General features: G+C 43.1%; 1 protein-coding gene across 1 annotated transcript in view; it reads right to left on the bottom strand.

Moving 5' to 3' along the window:
• Nucleotides 1–2,232: 2,232 nt before the first annotated feature.
• Nucleotides 2,233–13,542, bottom strand: part of Mroh2b (maestro heat like repeat family member 2B) — a 57,461-nt gene continuing 46,151 nt past the window's right edge. Inside the window, exons 31-42 of the mRNA XM_036207344.1 lie at nt 12,999–13,156; nt 12,403–12,529; nt 11,688–11,875; nt 9,698–9,838; nt 9,226–9,340; nt 8,479–8,625; nt 8,079–8,261; nt 4,915–5,070; nt 4,507–4,638; nt 3,961–4,063; nt 2,912–2,977; nt 2,233–2,375 (exon numbers count right to left, since the gene is read on the bottom strand). Of these exons, the coding sequence (XP_036063237.1) occupies nt 2,269–2,375; nt 2,912–2,977; nt 3,961–4,063; nt 4,507–4,638; nt 4,915–5,070; nt 8,079–8,261; nt 8,479–8,625; nt 9,226–9,340; nt 9,698–9,838; nt 11,688–11,875; nt 12,403–12,529; nt 12,999–13,156 (1,623 nt within the window). The 3' untranslated portion in view covers nt 2,233–2,268. The remainder of the gene's footprint in view (nt 2,376–2,911; nt 2,978–3,960; nt 4,064–4,506; nt 4,639–4,914; nt 5,071–8,078; nt 8,262–8,478; nt 8,626–9,225; nt 9,341–9,697; nt 9,839–11,687; nt 11,876–12,402; nt 12,530–12,998; nt 13,157–13,542) is intronic.

Here is a 13,542-nt window from a genome sequence, read left to right as displayed (position 1 = left end):
ATTTAAAATAACCTGCCAAAGGAGGTCAATTAAGCCCACATTCCACTATTTTCTTCTTGCTCTGTTTCATATATGTTATGCTTGGGAGTAGTTTGTTATTCCACTAAGAATTTAATGAAGGCCATTACCCAGATAATATATCTATTTGATTACACATAGAAGTTTGCAAATCATTTTGGTGGGACAATGGACCCTCTTGGCAAAGATTACCTACCGGTGCATAATAAATTACTTTCAAAACTTAGTGGCTTAAAATTCATGATCTGACTCAGTTGTGTGGCTCAGGAATTTGGGAATAGCTTAGCTTGCCTCTGCCTCTGCTTCTCTGGAGTGGGTGACTTAGAAGAGTATCATATCTTTTAAGAACCCATCTTGGCCACCACATTCATGAATTCTCAGTTGCTGTAGTTGCCTGCATAAGACCTGCACAAGATCATGCCAGTCACCATTCTAACAGGGAGGGAGGGAGAAAGGCTTCATGAGATCCCACTCCTGAGGATATCTGGACAGCTGATGGCTTCTGAAAGAGGGAGACAGTTTTCTTTAAGGGTGTGGCCACTGGAAGGTTAACTACACTCCAGTGGATTGTCCTTACCCAGAAGTATATGGGCAGCACAAATGTGACTCAATGGTATTAAAAAAAAAAAAAAAAAAAAAAGAGGACATGAAGTTAGGAGAAGGCACAGGGATGTGGGGGTAGATATGGGATGAATGTGTATATGTGTGTGCGTTTGAGTGTGTGTTTATGTGTGTGTATGTGTGAGTGTGAATATGATTAAAATACATTGTATGAATCCCCCCCCCCAAAAAAAAGGCATGGTGACTTTTATGCAGCAAAGACTAAATAAATGTGACTATTGACTGAAAAAGAAGACCTTGTCTTGGAAGTCACATGCTATCATTTCTGAAATATTCTGTTGATTGTAAAGGTCAGTCCTGTTTATTGTTGGAGGAAACTTCAGGACCCAAGACCATTGGAAATCATATAGGAGACTAGCTCCATCCTCTAGAACAGTGTGGTTCTCAACCTTCTTATTACTGCAACCCTTTAAATACAGTTCCTTACATGGTGGTGACCCCCCCCCCCCAAAATCATTTTTGTTACTACTTCATAATTGTAATTTTGCTACTGTTATGAATTGTAATACAAATATCTGTTTTCCCTTAGTCTTAGGTGAATCCTGTGAAAGGACCATTTGACTCCCCCAAGGGGTTGTGACCCACAGGTTGAGAACCACTGCTCTAGAACATACATAAATATTCCATAGAACAATGGTTCTGTGAGGACAACTGTTGTCTATTTTTTCACTCATTTTTATGCTCCAAGTGGCTGTAACAATGTCAGGAGGATTGTAGGCACACAATGAATGTTTAAATGAGTGAATAAAGGGACTTTAGGTCCATAATCTTCAACCCAAAAGACTACTTCAAGTCTCTAGGTTTTGTAGAAACAAAAAAATGTTTCCTTGAAGACTGACGGCGAGGATAAGAGAATGTAAGGAGTAGGAATCTTCATGGACAGTCTATACAGAGGAATAGATGAATATACAAGAATAAGTCACAATATTTGTTGTTAAATGATTATTAAAGATTATTTATATATATATATATATATACACACATATAACTTTCAATGTGTATTTTGGAAAAGATTAAACAATTGTGATCATCACTACATATGTGCATACACAATGCATGTGCACAAATCATGCACACTTTATCACTGTAGCTTAAAAATAGAAATTGCCTTTTAGCAGAATGTCAGAATGGTCTTTTGCAGAATAACACCTACCTCAGTTTTGATGCATAAATTACAACCTTGGAGACAAGAGACAGGTTAAAGTTTACCATGTGATGATATTTGAGAAAAGGAAGATTGTTGGTAGTGATTCAATGTCTGACAGAAATCTTGAAGGCCTGTGTATAGAAGAGAACAGTAGCACTCTTCTTTCTAAGAGTGTGATTGGGTCAGGCTATGCCACTCTTTGGTATCTGCATCTGCTTGGATGTAAGTTTCTCAGGAGAGAGGACTAGCTTGTGCAAGCCATGTGGCTGTCACCAATCATATTATAGTCAGATGTCTCTGACATGAAATTCTATCTCTTACCAATGGAAGCCACCTGAAAGACTCTGGAGAGTAAGGAATGTACTTGAAGATTCTCAGCTTAGGTGCCATATCTGCCTTCAGGAAGATGTAAGTTTGTGAGTTCACAAGACAAAGACAGGAGTTGGTTTTAGAAAAAGCCTAGCGGTTTATTCCTTGATGGTTTACAGTATGATGCTGGTCTCTTTACACCTTCTCAGCAGAGTCTGTAAGGCAGCTTCAGAAGCTCTCTGGACACTGATACACGAGTCTTGCCGAAGAGCTTGGAGCCCTGAGATAGAAAATTAAATGAACAAGGAGAGTCAGAGCCTAGTAGGAAAAGCAACCAAGCCAAGACCCTGTTTATACAGCTCCGCGGTGCTGTACAGGTCAGTTCTGTGTGGGACCCAAGTCAATGCTCACCTCCTACTCTCAAAGGAGAAAAATGATGAAGGATGTAGCTGGGTGGCAGAGTGAGTACTTAGCAATTATAAGCTTCAATCCCGAGGAGAGGGTGAGAGGAGAGGAAAAGGAAGAGGAGGAAGAGGAGGAAGAGGAGGAAGAGGAGGAAGCAGGCATGATTTTTTTTGATCAATAGGTTTAGACAGCTGGAAAACTCATAGGTGATTGGGAATGATGTCAGCAAAGGAGCCGAGCTGGAGGCTGCTATCAATTCATAGAAATTCCAGGGTCTAGGAAGCCTCAAACAATGACTGGATGCCAAAGTTTTCTACTTCTGGGCTGATCCAGAATTGGAGCAATCAGCCTCTCTTTCTCTAAGAACGGAACAGAAGTATGTGCACAAACTGGGGAGGGGGTGATACTTACGCATGGTGAGTTGCTCTCTGTCTAATAGCTCCACATATTGGCTGGTCAAGTGGAGAATAATGGCATCTAAAGTCAACAAAAGAAAATGGTACTGATTTCACTATAAGGGGAAAGTGGGCCTGATTGGAGCCAGTCAGAAGGCAAATGGACTGATTGGTGACTGAACCAATTATGTAAGTCTCCACGTGCCTCTGAGGCTAATCAAGGAAAAGTTCTATTGGGTCTTAAGCAATGTGCTGGGGAAGTGTTTACCTATCAAGTTCATTTGAAAAATCCACAAACTGGCCTTCTTGGGGCAAGGAGAAGGTATTGTCAGGTTTCAAACCTGCATGAAATAGGGTTTCTGCACTTGTCAAATTTATAATGTAATTAAGGCAAGGATGTGCATGATCCAATAAATGTCCTTAGGCCTTGGTATTAAACCTGACCACACCAGTGGGCCTGTTTACTGTGGGGATTCGTTACTTAGAAAAGGCTTACAGAGAACACTTGATCTCAGAGTAGGAGAGTCTCTAGGGATTCACTTACTTTTCTATTTCATGGACTTGGTAGGGAGGTGGCATAGGGAAATGAAATGTCCCGGGTAACCCAGCAGAACCAAGGGCCCCTCTATGGACCTGCGTCTCCCTTCGATCATGTTGCTGCTCATGTGCTCAGCTTGAGGATGCAGAATGTGGTTCACAGAAAGGAATGAGGCAAAGAAAAATGTTTATTCTGTGGTACCAGGCTAGGAACCCAGACTCTGGGAGAATAAAGACCAAAGACTTGGAAGCAGGGGAGAGCCTGGGAGAAGACTTACGAGAACAGTCAGGTTGGGGGTTGGGAGGGGGGAGAGAGACAGTGAGAGAGTGTTGATGAATTGGATGAGACTGTCGATTTTCATTTGTGAAAGAAAAGATGATATCCCAAGACAAACAACACATTTCTTCCTACTTCCTCCACTACTGTCTTTCTCTGCCGTACCAGTTTCATGCTGGGGCAGCTTTCAAAGTAAAAAGTAAACAGAAAAGAAGAGACACATGTGGGCCAGGACTGGGAAGGGAGCTCACCCATGAGCTTGACAGCGGCGCTCCTGATCATCTCCCAGCTGCTGTTGAAGAAGATGAACGAATGTGTGTGGAGGATCCACAGAATTTCCTGGTTCTTCTTGGCCTGGAAGAGAGGTGGCTGATTTCAAAGAGAGCAATTGGAAAGTAACCCTTACCATTCCATACAGCACAGAAGAGAACCTTAAAGGTTAGTTAACACCCACAGCCATTTGCCGATTGAATGAACATTGTCCTAAGGCCATTTCGATAAGCTTGTTAACAGACATAGTTTCAGGACCACAGAAGAAATGATCCTTATTAATGGTCTTGAGGGAGAGGATGATGTGTGAGAATACTAGGGATCTCCACCATCCTTGCAAGGCTATCCTGGCCTTGTTTTTGTTATTTTAACAACAACAACAAAAACCACCGGAAATATAACAGATGTGACCCAAAGAGGAAACTTCAGTTCCTTGCTAGAGATTGGTACCGATTATGTGTATTCTCTTGAGGATTGTCAAAACTCCTGTCCTGCTATTTCGGTGGCACCGTTGGCTGTACACTCACCAGTTTCATGCAGAATAGCCTGTAGAAATCCCTGGCCCGTGGCAGGTCCTGTTCAAGGAGGTGGTCTAACACTCCATAGAGCTCCTGGAGGCCCAGGAAAGGGATACAGATGACTAAGACATCGCGGCAAGCCTAGAACACAGAGGTTTGGTGGTCACAGCCTGTAAGACCGGGGTCATCTGTCAGAAGGGAATAATTTCTCACGGACACAGAGAAAGAAACAGTAAAAGTCTGTAATTTGAAAGAAAGAAAAAAGTGGAAAAGAGACAAAACAGAATTCTGAATTGGCAAAGTGGCTTTTCCAGCTCACGTCTGAAGCCAGCTTTTGGTACAGAGAGACCAGGCTCACTTGTACTTCTCAGCCCTGGGGAAAGAGGAGGAGGTCAACGTGTCTGCAGGCCTACTTACGGCTCCAATCTTGGGGTTAGGGTCCCAGAGGTGGAGAAGGAATGAAATCATGCTCTTTTTTACTTCTTCAGCAAAAAATATTTTCCATCTTCTTCCTGTTAGGGATGCTAAATCCTCAAATATCAGGATGGCAGTCAGTCTCACATCATCTTGCTCCTGCAGTGACAAATGGATCTTTTCACAGGATGTTCCCTGCCAGCATCCCTTTGGTACCCACCCCACCTTGTCACACTTCAAGCAATGGAAGGAAGGTCTAGAATCTGGACACTGGTGCATTCATATCACTGCCTTTGTACATTCCAAGACTGCAATTCCCCAAACTCAGTTTTGGATGATGCTGTGGAACTTGAGACTCGATTTCTTCCTTTGTGGGGCCATGTGATTGCAGAATGACAAATAGCAGAGCTGGCAGCAGGAGGCTAGGGAGGGTTCCCATTTGTTATGTATTTTCATAAAATGTCCTGGTTGTGTAATTAACCCTAGAGCTAGGAGTCCTCTTATCTAAGCTGCATAAGGCTGAACACTCTTCTTCAAGTTGCTAAGTATTTTGTAAAGTGATGTTGCTCAGGAATCTTGGCTTTGAGTCTCTGGTAAAACAAAAACAAAAAACCCCAAAACAAACAAACAAACAAAACCTGTCTTGGCCCTCCCCCTGTAAATATGGGAAGTTATAAAAAAAATCTTATTTTTTTTTCTTTTGTCTAGGATAGTTGGAAATTATTTCAAGGAGCACAGTGTGAGAAGATGGGGGAAGACTCTGTTAGCTCACATGTGTAACTTGTTGATGTGGTTCAGAGTTACAAGAAGAGAAAGAAGCGAAGATGAGTTTTCTGTTCAAGCCCAAGAAAACAAGTTTAAAAATTAGAAACTGTCTCTCAAGTACAATGTTCTCACTTTTCAGTTGAGAAAAGTGGATCAACACTGAGCAAAGTGAATGTTTGAGGTGGCCGAGGAGCAAGAAGGGGATGTGGGTGTGGTACAGCCACATGTTTTCAGTTCTGCCCTCCCTTGAAGCATCATCATGCTTTGAGAATTACAGGGAAGCACTTGCATACTGAGAGGAAGATGGGGGGAAAGTAGACCGACCACAGAACGGCATGCTTATCTTACAGCAAAATACAGAGGAGCAGAGGACGAAGCATTACAGAGTTACATGCCCTTGCAGGAAGGCGACAGTGCACATCTTTACTAACATCTAGGTCTTGTAAAGTCTTTATTCACATGTGATGGAATTAATCCCTATCAGGGGGTAAGGAATGACTAAACTAATAACCAGGAAGCGTTTGCATTTTTTCTTTGAAAATAGGACTGTGTAACGTTGTTTTGAAACTGTCAAGGAAGACTTATAGCTTACTTGGGGCTCAGATCCAACAGAAATATTATTATTATTTCAACAAGAACCCAGGAAATCTAACAGATCCGGCCCAAAAAGCAGACATCAGCCCCTTGTTGAAGATTGATATCAATTATCTGTGCAGTGAACAAATAAACCTTTTTTTCCCCCCCAGGAAATTCTACATTGGTAGGAGGCCAGGAAGCATTTTTGAAGGTAGCTTGAGAATTAAATTAAAGAACATGGTTGGGGGAGAAATAGGCAGAAATCTCTTTTCCTATGCCAGGCTGCAGTAGAATATAAACAAAGTACAAAATGCAAAAATGCAACACTTTAAAATTATTGGCAGAGAGCATATAGTATATATTAAAAATTGTAGATCCTAAGCTAATAAATCACCAAAGTTTAAGGAAGAAAAAGAAATATTAAAAATGTGGAGTGAATAAATAGGGAAATGTTGTACTTGAAAGGTAATTTTTCCTTAAATTCAGACCTCAATAGAAATTTTAATTAGTAAGTGGCATATATATGTGTGTGTATATATATATATATATATATATATATATTGAATAGAAAAATTGGGTTTTTGAAATCAAAATTTTCTTCTCCTTCTCCTTCTCCTTCTCCTTCTCCTTCTCCTTCTCCTTCTCCTTCTTCTTCTTCTTCTTCTTCTTCTTTTGGTTTTTCAAGACAGGGTTTCTCTGTGTAGCTTTGTGCCTCCCCTGGAACTCACTTTGGAGAGTAGGCTGGCCTCAAACTCACAGACATCTGCCTGGCTCTGCCTCCCGAGTGCTGGGATTAAAGGCATGCACCACCACCGCCTGGCTTGAAATAGAAATTTTCAGTCTGGAGACCAGAAGGCAAGTAATGCTATGAAGCCTTAGTGTTTATGAAGGGAGCACTAGAGAAGCTCTTCTGGCAACAGGACTTGAGGACACGTCTGTCGATCTCAAAATATTAGGTTGAAGTTGTTGTGAAGCGGATTTTTCACATCCACGGCAGTGAGTAAACAAACAAACAAAAATACTAAAATATAGTTCGTGGAATGCAGAGAGGAAGTGACTCCCCTTCCCTTAGGGTTGCAAACTGATCTTTTGGGATTGATCAGTCAAATAAGTTACCATGTATGGACCTCATAGTCCCTTTATCATTTATCAGCTCTGCAGGTAGACTGTGAAAGCAGCCATGGGCAATACATCATCAGTGAGTATGACTGTGTTCCAATAAAACTTTATTGACAAATGCAGAGTGGAGGCTGCGTTTGGTTCCTGCATTGTAGCTGGCTGACTTCTGGAAGAAATGAATCTTTGAATTTGGAAAGTGGAACAGATCACGTTGGAGGAACTAAGAATTGTCCCTGCTCATGTATCCCCTAAAGCAAATGAGGTGTGAGCAAATTATTTGGAAGATAATCCCAGGGAACAAACCTGGGGAATGAGAATATAGGAAACTCAAGGAAGTAAAGAAAGGAGCATTTGTGGTAAGGAAAGGAGCATCTGTGGGTGTGCCGACCTCACAGGCAAATAGTACTCAAACCTTCTGTGGAATGAAGAGCTTAAGACATTTGTCCAAGTTTCTTCCTAGTGCTAGCTACCTTGGCAACAATCCTATCTCAGTTGTGTTTTTTTTTTTTTTGGGGGGGGGGAGTATGCTCAGGCAGAGAGATACTGGGACCGGGCAGCAGCCTGTATGGAAGCTGTTTGCAGATACCCTTGGGAGTGGCCACGAAGTGCTGGTAGGACACCCACAGTCTCCTCCATGCACCACCTGGACCCTCCTCTGTCCCCTCACTTCTTCTAGGGAAGGGAGGCTCCCAAAGAGGCTCACTTACGTCTTCAAAAAAGGTTCTGGTTTGCAGCACTATTTCCTTGAAGTAGAAGCTGATGTCTCTTTCTGTGAGTAGCTCCATGATCTTCTTCAGAGCCTTCAAGCTTTCACAGACGACTTCAGTGCGAGCTAAGTGGTATAGGCCTCTGATGATAGATTCTAACATTATCTGCTTATGCTTCTTCACCTGTTATGGAACAAGGTCTCCTAATCTATAAAATTATTCCACGTGTCTCTTGGATAGGGTAGGAATTCCCAGTCATGGGGACTATAATGTACTTCCCATCTACTTCAATCCCAAAGCTAGGTCATTGGGATTTTCACTTAATTTCCATGAAGCTACCAGATGGGGGTACCTAGAAAGTCTACTTAAACAGTTCTTTTCCTCCAAGAATGCATCTTACCTTGTGAGGAGCCCCACACGCGGTGTTACCCAGTCCTCGGATGGCCATTTGCCTCAGAATAGCATTGGAATCCCAGGCACTCTGATCCATGAAAATCAGTACGTCTCGAAGATTTCCATGCTTCCAGAGGATTGGCTCCTTCATAAGCTGAAATCCACAAACTCCTCCCCTTTAGAGTCCCTCCCTTGAGGGGACAGCTCAAGGCACCTTAACTACAATTACGATGGGGGGTCCTTACTATTGTGCAGCAGAGGAAGGGAGCCCCCCCAGTGAACCGGCAAATCTTGTATTGGCTGAGCTCTAGATGTAGGCTACCCAAAGGTCAAGGTAATGAGGACCAGAGTATCTAGACAGGAGGATTTTCTCAAAAGGAAACTGTAGCCGCAAAAACAGCCATTTCTGATCACTGCCCCTTCTCTGGATTGGCTAGTCCTTGTGTCAGGTGAAGAGCTAGTGGCATGCTGGCATTGTGTTCCCGGCTCCTCCCCAACCCCCTCACATTTATTATTCTCCCTTCCCTGACCTGGAGTTTGGTTTCCATAACAGGCAGGAGGAGCTGGATGAGAGGGATTTCCTTTTTCCTTCACACCTTGCTTGTTTATCTTTGGCAGGGATGGGTCCCTTCTCTACTAAAACTCCCCTTGGAGGGCCCCTTTTCAGGGCTCCAGGTATCACTGGGCTCCATATCCTACACAAGAAATGTGGCAAGGGACCAGTGAACGCGCCCTGAAGACTATTCCTCCTTGCCTCAGAGAAGAAAGCTGTGCCAGTTATTCTGTAGTTCTCAGAGGAGGAGGTGAGAGATGAAAGTAGGTATTCCATGATATCCAGTATAATCCCCTGTTGCCAGACTGCCATGCTCCTGGAAAACACAAATTTTAGAAGGGACTTAGTTCCTTCTAATGGAAGAAGCTGTAGTGTACTTACAGGTTTCTCAAGCCAATATTTGTATCTCAAGAGAAATACTAGATCAAAGACTGCCAAGCCTTACATTTGAAAATAACCCATCAAGTAGTCAATTTATTTAGTTTATCTAAAATAGTTCACTTGGGCCATTTTCATTTTTGAAAGAAGTGGTAGGTTTGGGGCTGAAACACCCACATCTTCCCCCTCCTTCCCCTTGATCTGGGTTGATTTGATTGCTATTAGTGAGGTTCATCTTCCTTCTTAGCTTTTGTTTTTCTCTTCTCTATTCACTTCTAGATCATCCGCATATCACCTGGCCAGCGCACATACGCCTAGGTGATGGGTGTCAGGATTGCTAAGCAGGTTCCATAAATTGTCGCCTTCATCAGATTCTTTTGCAAGGCCTTCTTTCATGGCTTGGGCTTGCAAGCATTTCAGAGTTGCAGTTGAGAGCCTAGAGGAGATACAAGATGCCACAGACATAAATAAACCCTACGGAGGAAGTGGTTTAGTCTTCCTACTTCTGGTAAGTTCCCAATATTGGATTAGTGGATGTTGTTCAAGACAAAAATAAAAGTAAGATAGTCTTATTCTCACACTTTAGTCTTGGGGCCAAAGGGGACAACAGGTGACAAGAGGGTAATGACATAAAATTTTGTCAACTGCCCAGAAGGAAAAAACGATCAGAAATAAACCAAGTCAAACCCCTACAAGTGGTACATGAAACATAGCATATTTTACTGGATCTTTGAGATCAGACTACATCTTTTTTTAAAATTTAATTTAATTTTACATATCAGCCATGGGTTCCCCTGTCCTCCCCCCTCCCGCCCCCATTCCCGCCTTCCCCCCAGCCCCTCCCCCCCCATTCCCATCTCCTCCAGGGCAAAGACTCCCCTGGGGATTCATTTAAACCTGGTGGATTCAGTACAGGCAGGTCCAGTCCCCTCCTTCCAGGCTGAGCAAAGTGTCCCTCTGTAAGCCCAAGGTTCCAAACAGCCAGCTCATGCACTAAGGACAGGTCCAGGTCCCACAGCCTGGATGCCTCCCAAACAGTTCAAGCTATTCAATTGTCTCACTTATCCAGAAGGCCTGATCCAGTTGGGGGCTCCACAGCTTTTTGGTTCATAGTTCATGTATTTCCATTAGTTTGGCTATTTGTCCCTGTGCTTTTTCTAATCTTGTTCTCAACAATTCACGCTCTTACAGTCCCTCCTTTTTCTCGCCAATTGGACTCCTGGAGCTCCACCTGGGGCCTGGCCAAGGATCTCTGCATCCAATTCCATCAGTTATTGGATGAGAGTTCTAGCATGACAGTTAGGGTGTTTGGCCATCTGATCACTAGACTGCGTCAGTCCAGGCCATCCTAATATCTATCAGACTGCATCTGACTGTGAACGTGTCGGTTGCCGTGATGTACTTGCTGTTGTCTGTGCATCCATGCATGGTGTGTTTGCATTCAAATATGACCCTTTAATCTGCTGTCATTTTGATGAAGTTATGTATATTATCTGAGCAGCATGGGCTGAGTTTAAGTGCTGTTTAAAATATCTTTTCAAAGGTTGCATTATGATCTGACATTGGAATGAAAAGCTATGCAAAAGGTCAGGGAAGCAGAATGACGTGATATAAAATGAGAATCTATACCTTGTAATTATCGACAGGTCCCTTGATGAATATAAAGTAAGTGTTTAAAAATATGAGAAACATAATAAACTCCATGCTTTTTTTTGTTTTATTTTGGCTTTTTTTTCTTTTGGTCATATTGGTCTTGTGTTTGTTTTAATTTTCATCTTTTGTGTTTTTCAGAGAGAGCGAGAACATAAGGTTGAGTGGGTAGGGAGGTTGGGAGGGTTTGGGAGGAGGTGGAAGAGGGGAAACCCGATAAAAATGTGTTAAAGGAAAGAAAGCACTGACTCGTGGTCTAATGAAGGGTCTCCCTTTCCTTAGTTTTACATGGACTGAGCTTGCTTTTGCCAGTTGCTGCAGTCTCAGATTGGGTGGGATATCCCAATGGCTTTCTTTCTCTGTGGCCGTCATTTTCACAGAATTCCAACTTCCCCAGGAAGACCTAGCAAACAGACACAGTGTGGGCCCCCTAGGGAAGAAAGCACAGGGCCTTGCTCCTCAGACTACCATTCTCTCCCTCCCTAGGAACCAGCAGGCCTGGAGCCACAGTTAAAGAACAGTAAAGCCTTGTTCGTGCCCTAAGGGCTCGATACCAGGGCAGGCAGCGCAGAGTCTGGCTTCCACAGCCCCTCTTCGGGAGCGTGGGGTCGACTTTTCCTGACGGGTCCGTTTACCTGCAGGGGTTTGGGGTCTGCTGCTGCTCCCCAAGTTGCATTACTCGTCGTCTTTGACTCAAGGTGGAAGTTGGCATTTTCAGGCCCAGTGAACAGCTGATCAGCTTCAGGAGGAGGGTGAACAGTTCTGGATACAAGTGGGTGACATGAGTCCCTGTTAGGATCACTTCATATATAGCACAGGCCACCTGAGGGAACAAAGGACCTCCCAGTCAGGCAGATGTCTTTCCTCCAAGGCTGCTACAGAAGCATGTTCTTTGTCTTTGGGATTGTTTTCTAATTTAAGTATGCCCATGACAAAACACACAGAAAAGGAACATGAAGTGGCCTCTAAACTACCCAAACAGGCTGTGTTCCTTAGGACCACCATGGTTGCGTCATGACTTGGGGTGGATGCATCTTGTAAAATGGCATGCTTTCTGGCATGCATGAGGAATCTTCAGTGATGATGACAATAACAATAGCAACAACCATCTGGATCTGGATATATGGAAGGCTTTTTTGGCAATATGATTTCTCTGGGGCTGATAAGAAATTGGCTTCTGAGGATGATTAAGCACAGACAACACCGCTGCCACACTTGTCTAATATGAACTAGACTATAGTTAAATTTAGGGCCCTTTAGAGGTGTGGTGGATGTGCCATCTGGGACTAGGTGGGAACAGGTCACAGGGTATAGTGCAGACAGAGGCAAGTGATCAGATGTCCAACTTACTGAAATTGCATCTACTCCGGCTATGTCATCCTCTAACCTGGCTTCCAGTTTCCTTATCAGGGATCTCAAGAGTTTGCCACTAGAGGCTGGGTTTTCAGCCAGTGCTTTCCACAATGTCTTTGTGTCCCTAGGACGACAAGTCAGGAAGTTGACAGATAAGGCACAACTCTCTGGACTGCGAGCTTTTCCATCTGGCTGACTTTAACATTGCATTATGATGAATCGTGCTTGCAAAGGCAGACAGATATGCTTCTATGTCAAGAGGCAATAATGATGGTTTGTTTAACAGCCCCGCATTTGGCTTTGGGTTTCTGAGGCATGTGAATGTCCAAACAGATGGAAACCAGAAAGAGGAGGAATATTAACTTTCAGTATATACTTATTATAAGTGCAATGCATTTCTATTTTAAGATGAGCTCTTTTGCATTCCATAAAATGCTTAGAAAACTATTACTTGTTTAAATATCAATTTTAAAAATGATGTTCAGGTGAGATGTTATCAACCTTTGCTATCTTTCTCTCAAACAATATATCCTTCCCAATGCCTTGTAAGATGGTCTTTTCTGGGACAAGAGGCCAGATGCATTCGACCCTACCTGTCAAAGGGCAGAGGCTTCTGTAGCAGGTTGACAACAACTGCATCCATGTGAAAACTGGCAATCTGGGCGATAGCTTCTAGCATAAACTGGAAACTTTCCTCCTTTTGTCTGAGGACTGGCATGTGATGGTAAGTTGTGCTCAGGATCTCCAGGAGCTAAGAGAAAACTTGAAGTTGTCACTTTCTCTGTACCATTCACATTGTGGTGGGTGGTTGATGAACTGCCAATAATGTTAAAGACAGTAATTGTTTCTATGCATGACTCATTTCTCACTCAGTATTACTGGTGAACTGGGTACTTTTTTTTGTTTTAGCCCAGCTTAGTGAACACTAGAAAAATGGTACACTATGCTGGGTGTTGTAATCAGTACTGTTGGGGAATATGTTGAAAAGGAAAAAGATGCGACCCTTCTGTGACAGAAGGGAGGGAGTTAATAAAGTATTTCAGTCATCTACCCAAGAGACTGGGTTCCAGGTGGTATACAGCAAATGGTGGTCTGGGAGCAACCAGAACATTGTGGAGGAGCCATGGGTCTGGGTCT

This window comes from Onychomys torridus, chromosome 15 (genome assembly GCF_903995425.1).
Source record: "Onychomys torridus chromosome 15, mOncTor1.1, whole genome shotgun sequence".
Taxonomy (NCBI): domain Eukaryota; kingdom Metazoa; phylum Chordata; class Mammalia; order Rodentia; family Cricetidae; genus Onychomys; species Onychomys torridus.
This window is presented reverse-complemented; position numbering and strand designations above follow the sequence as displayed.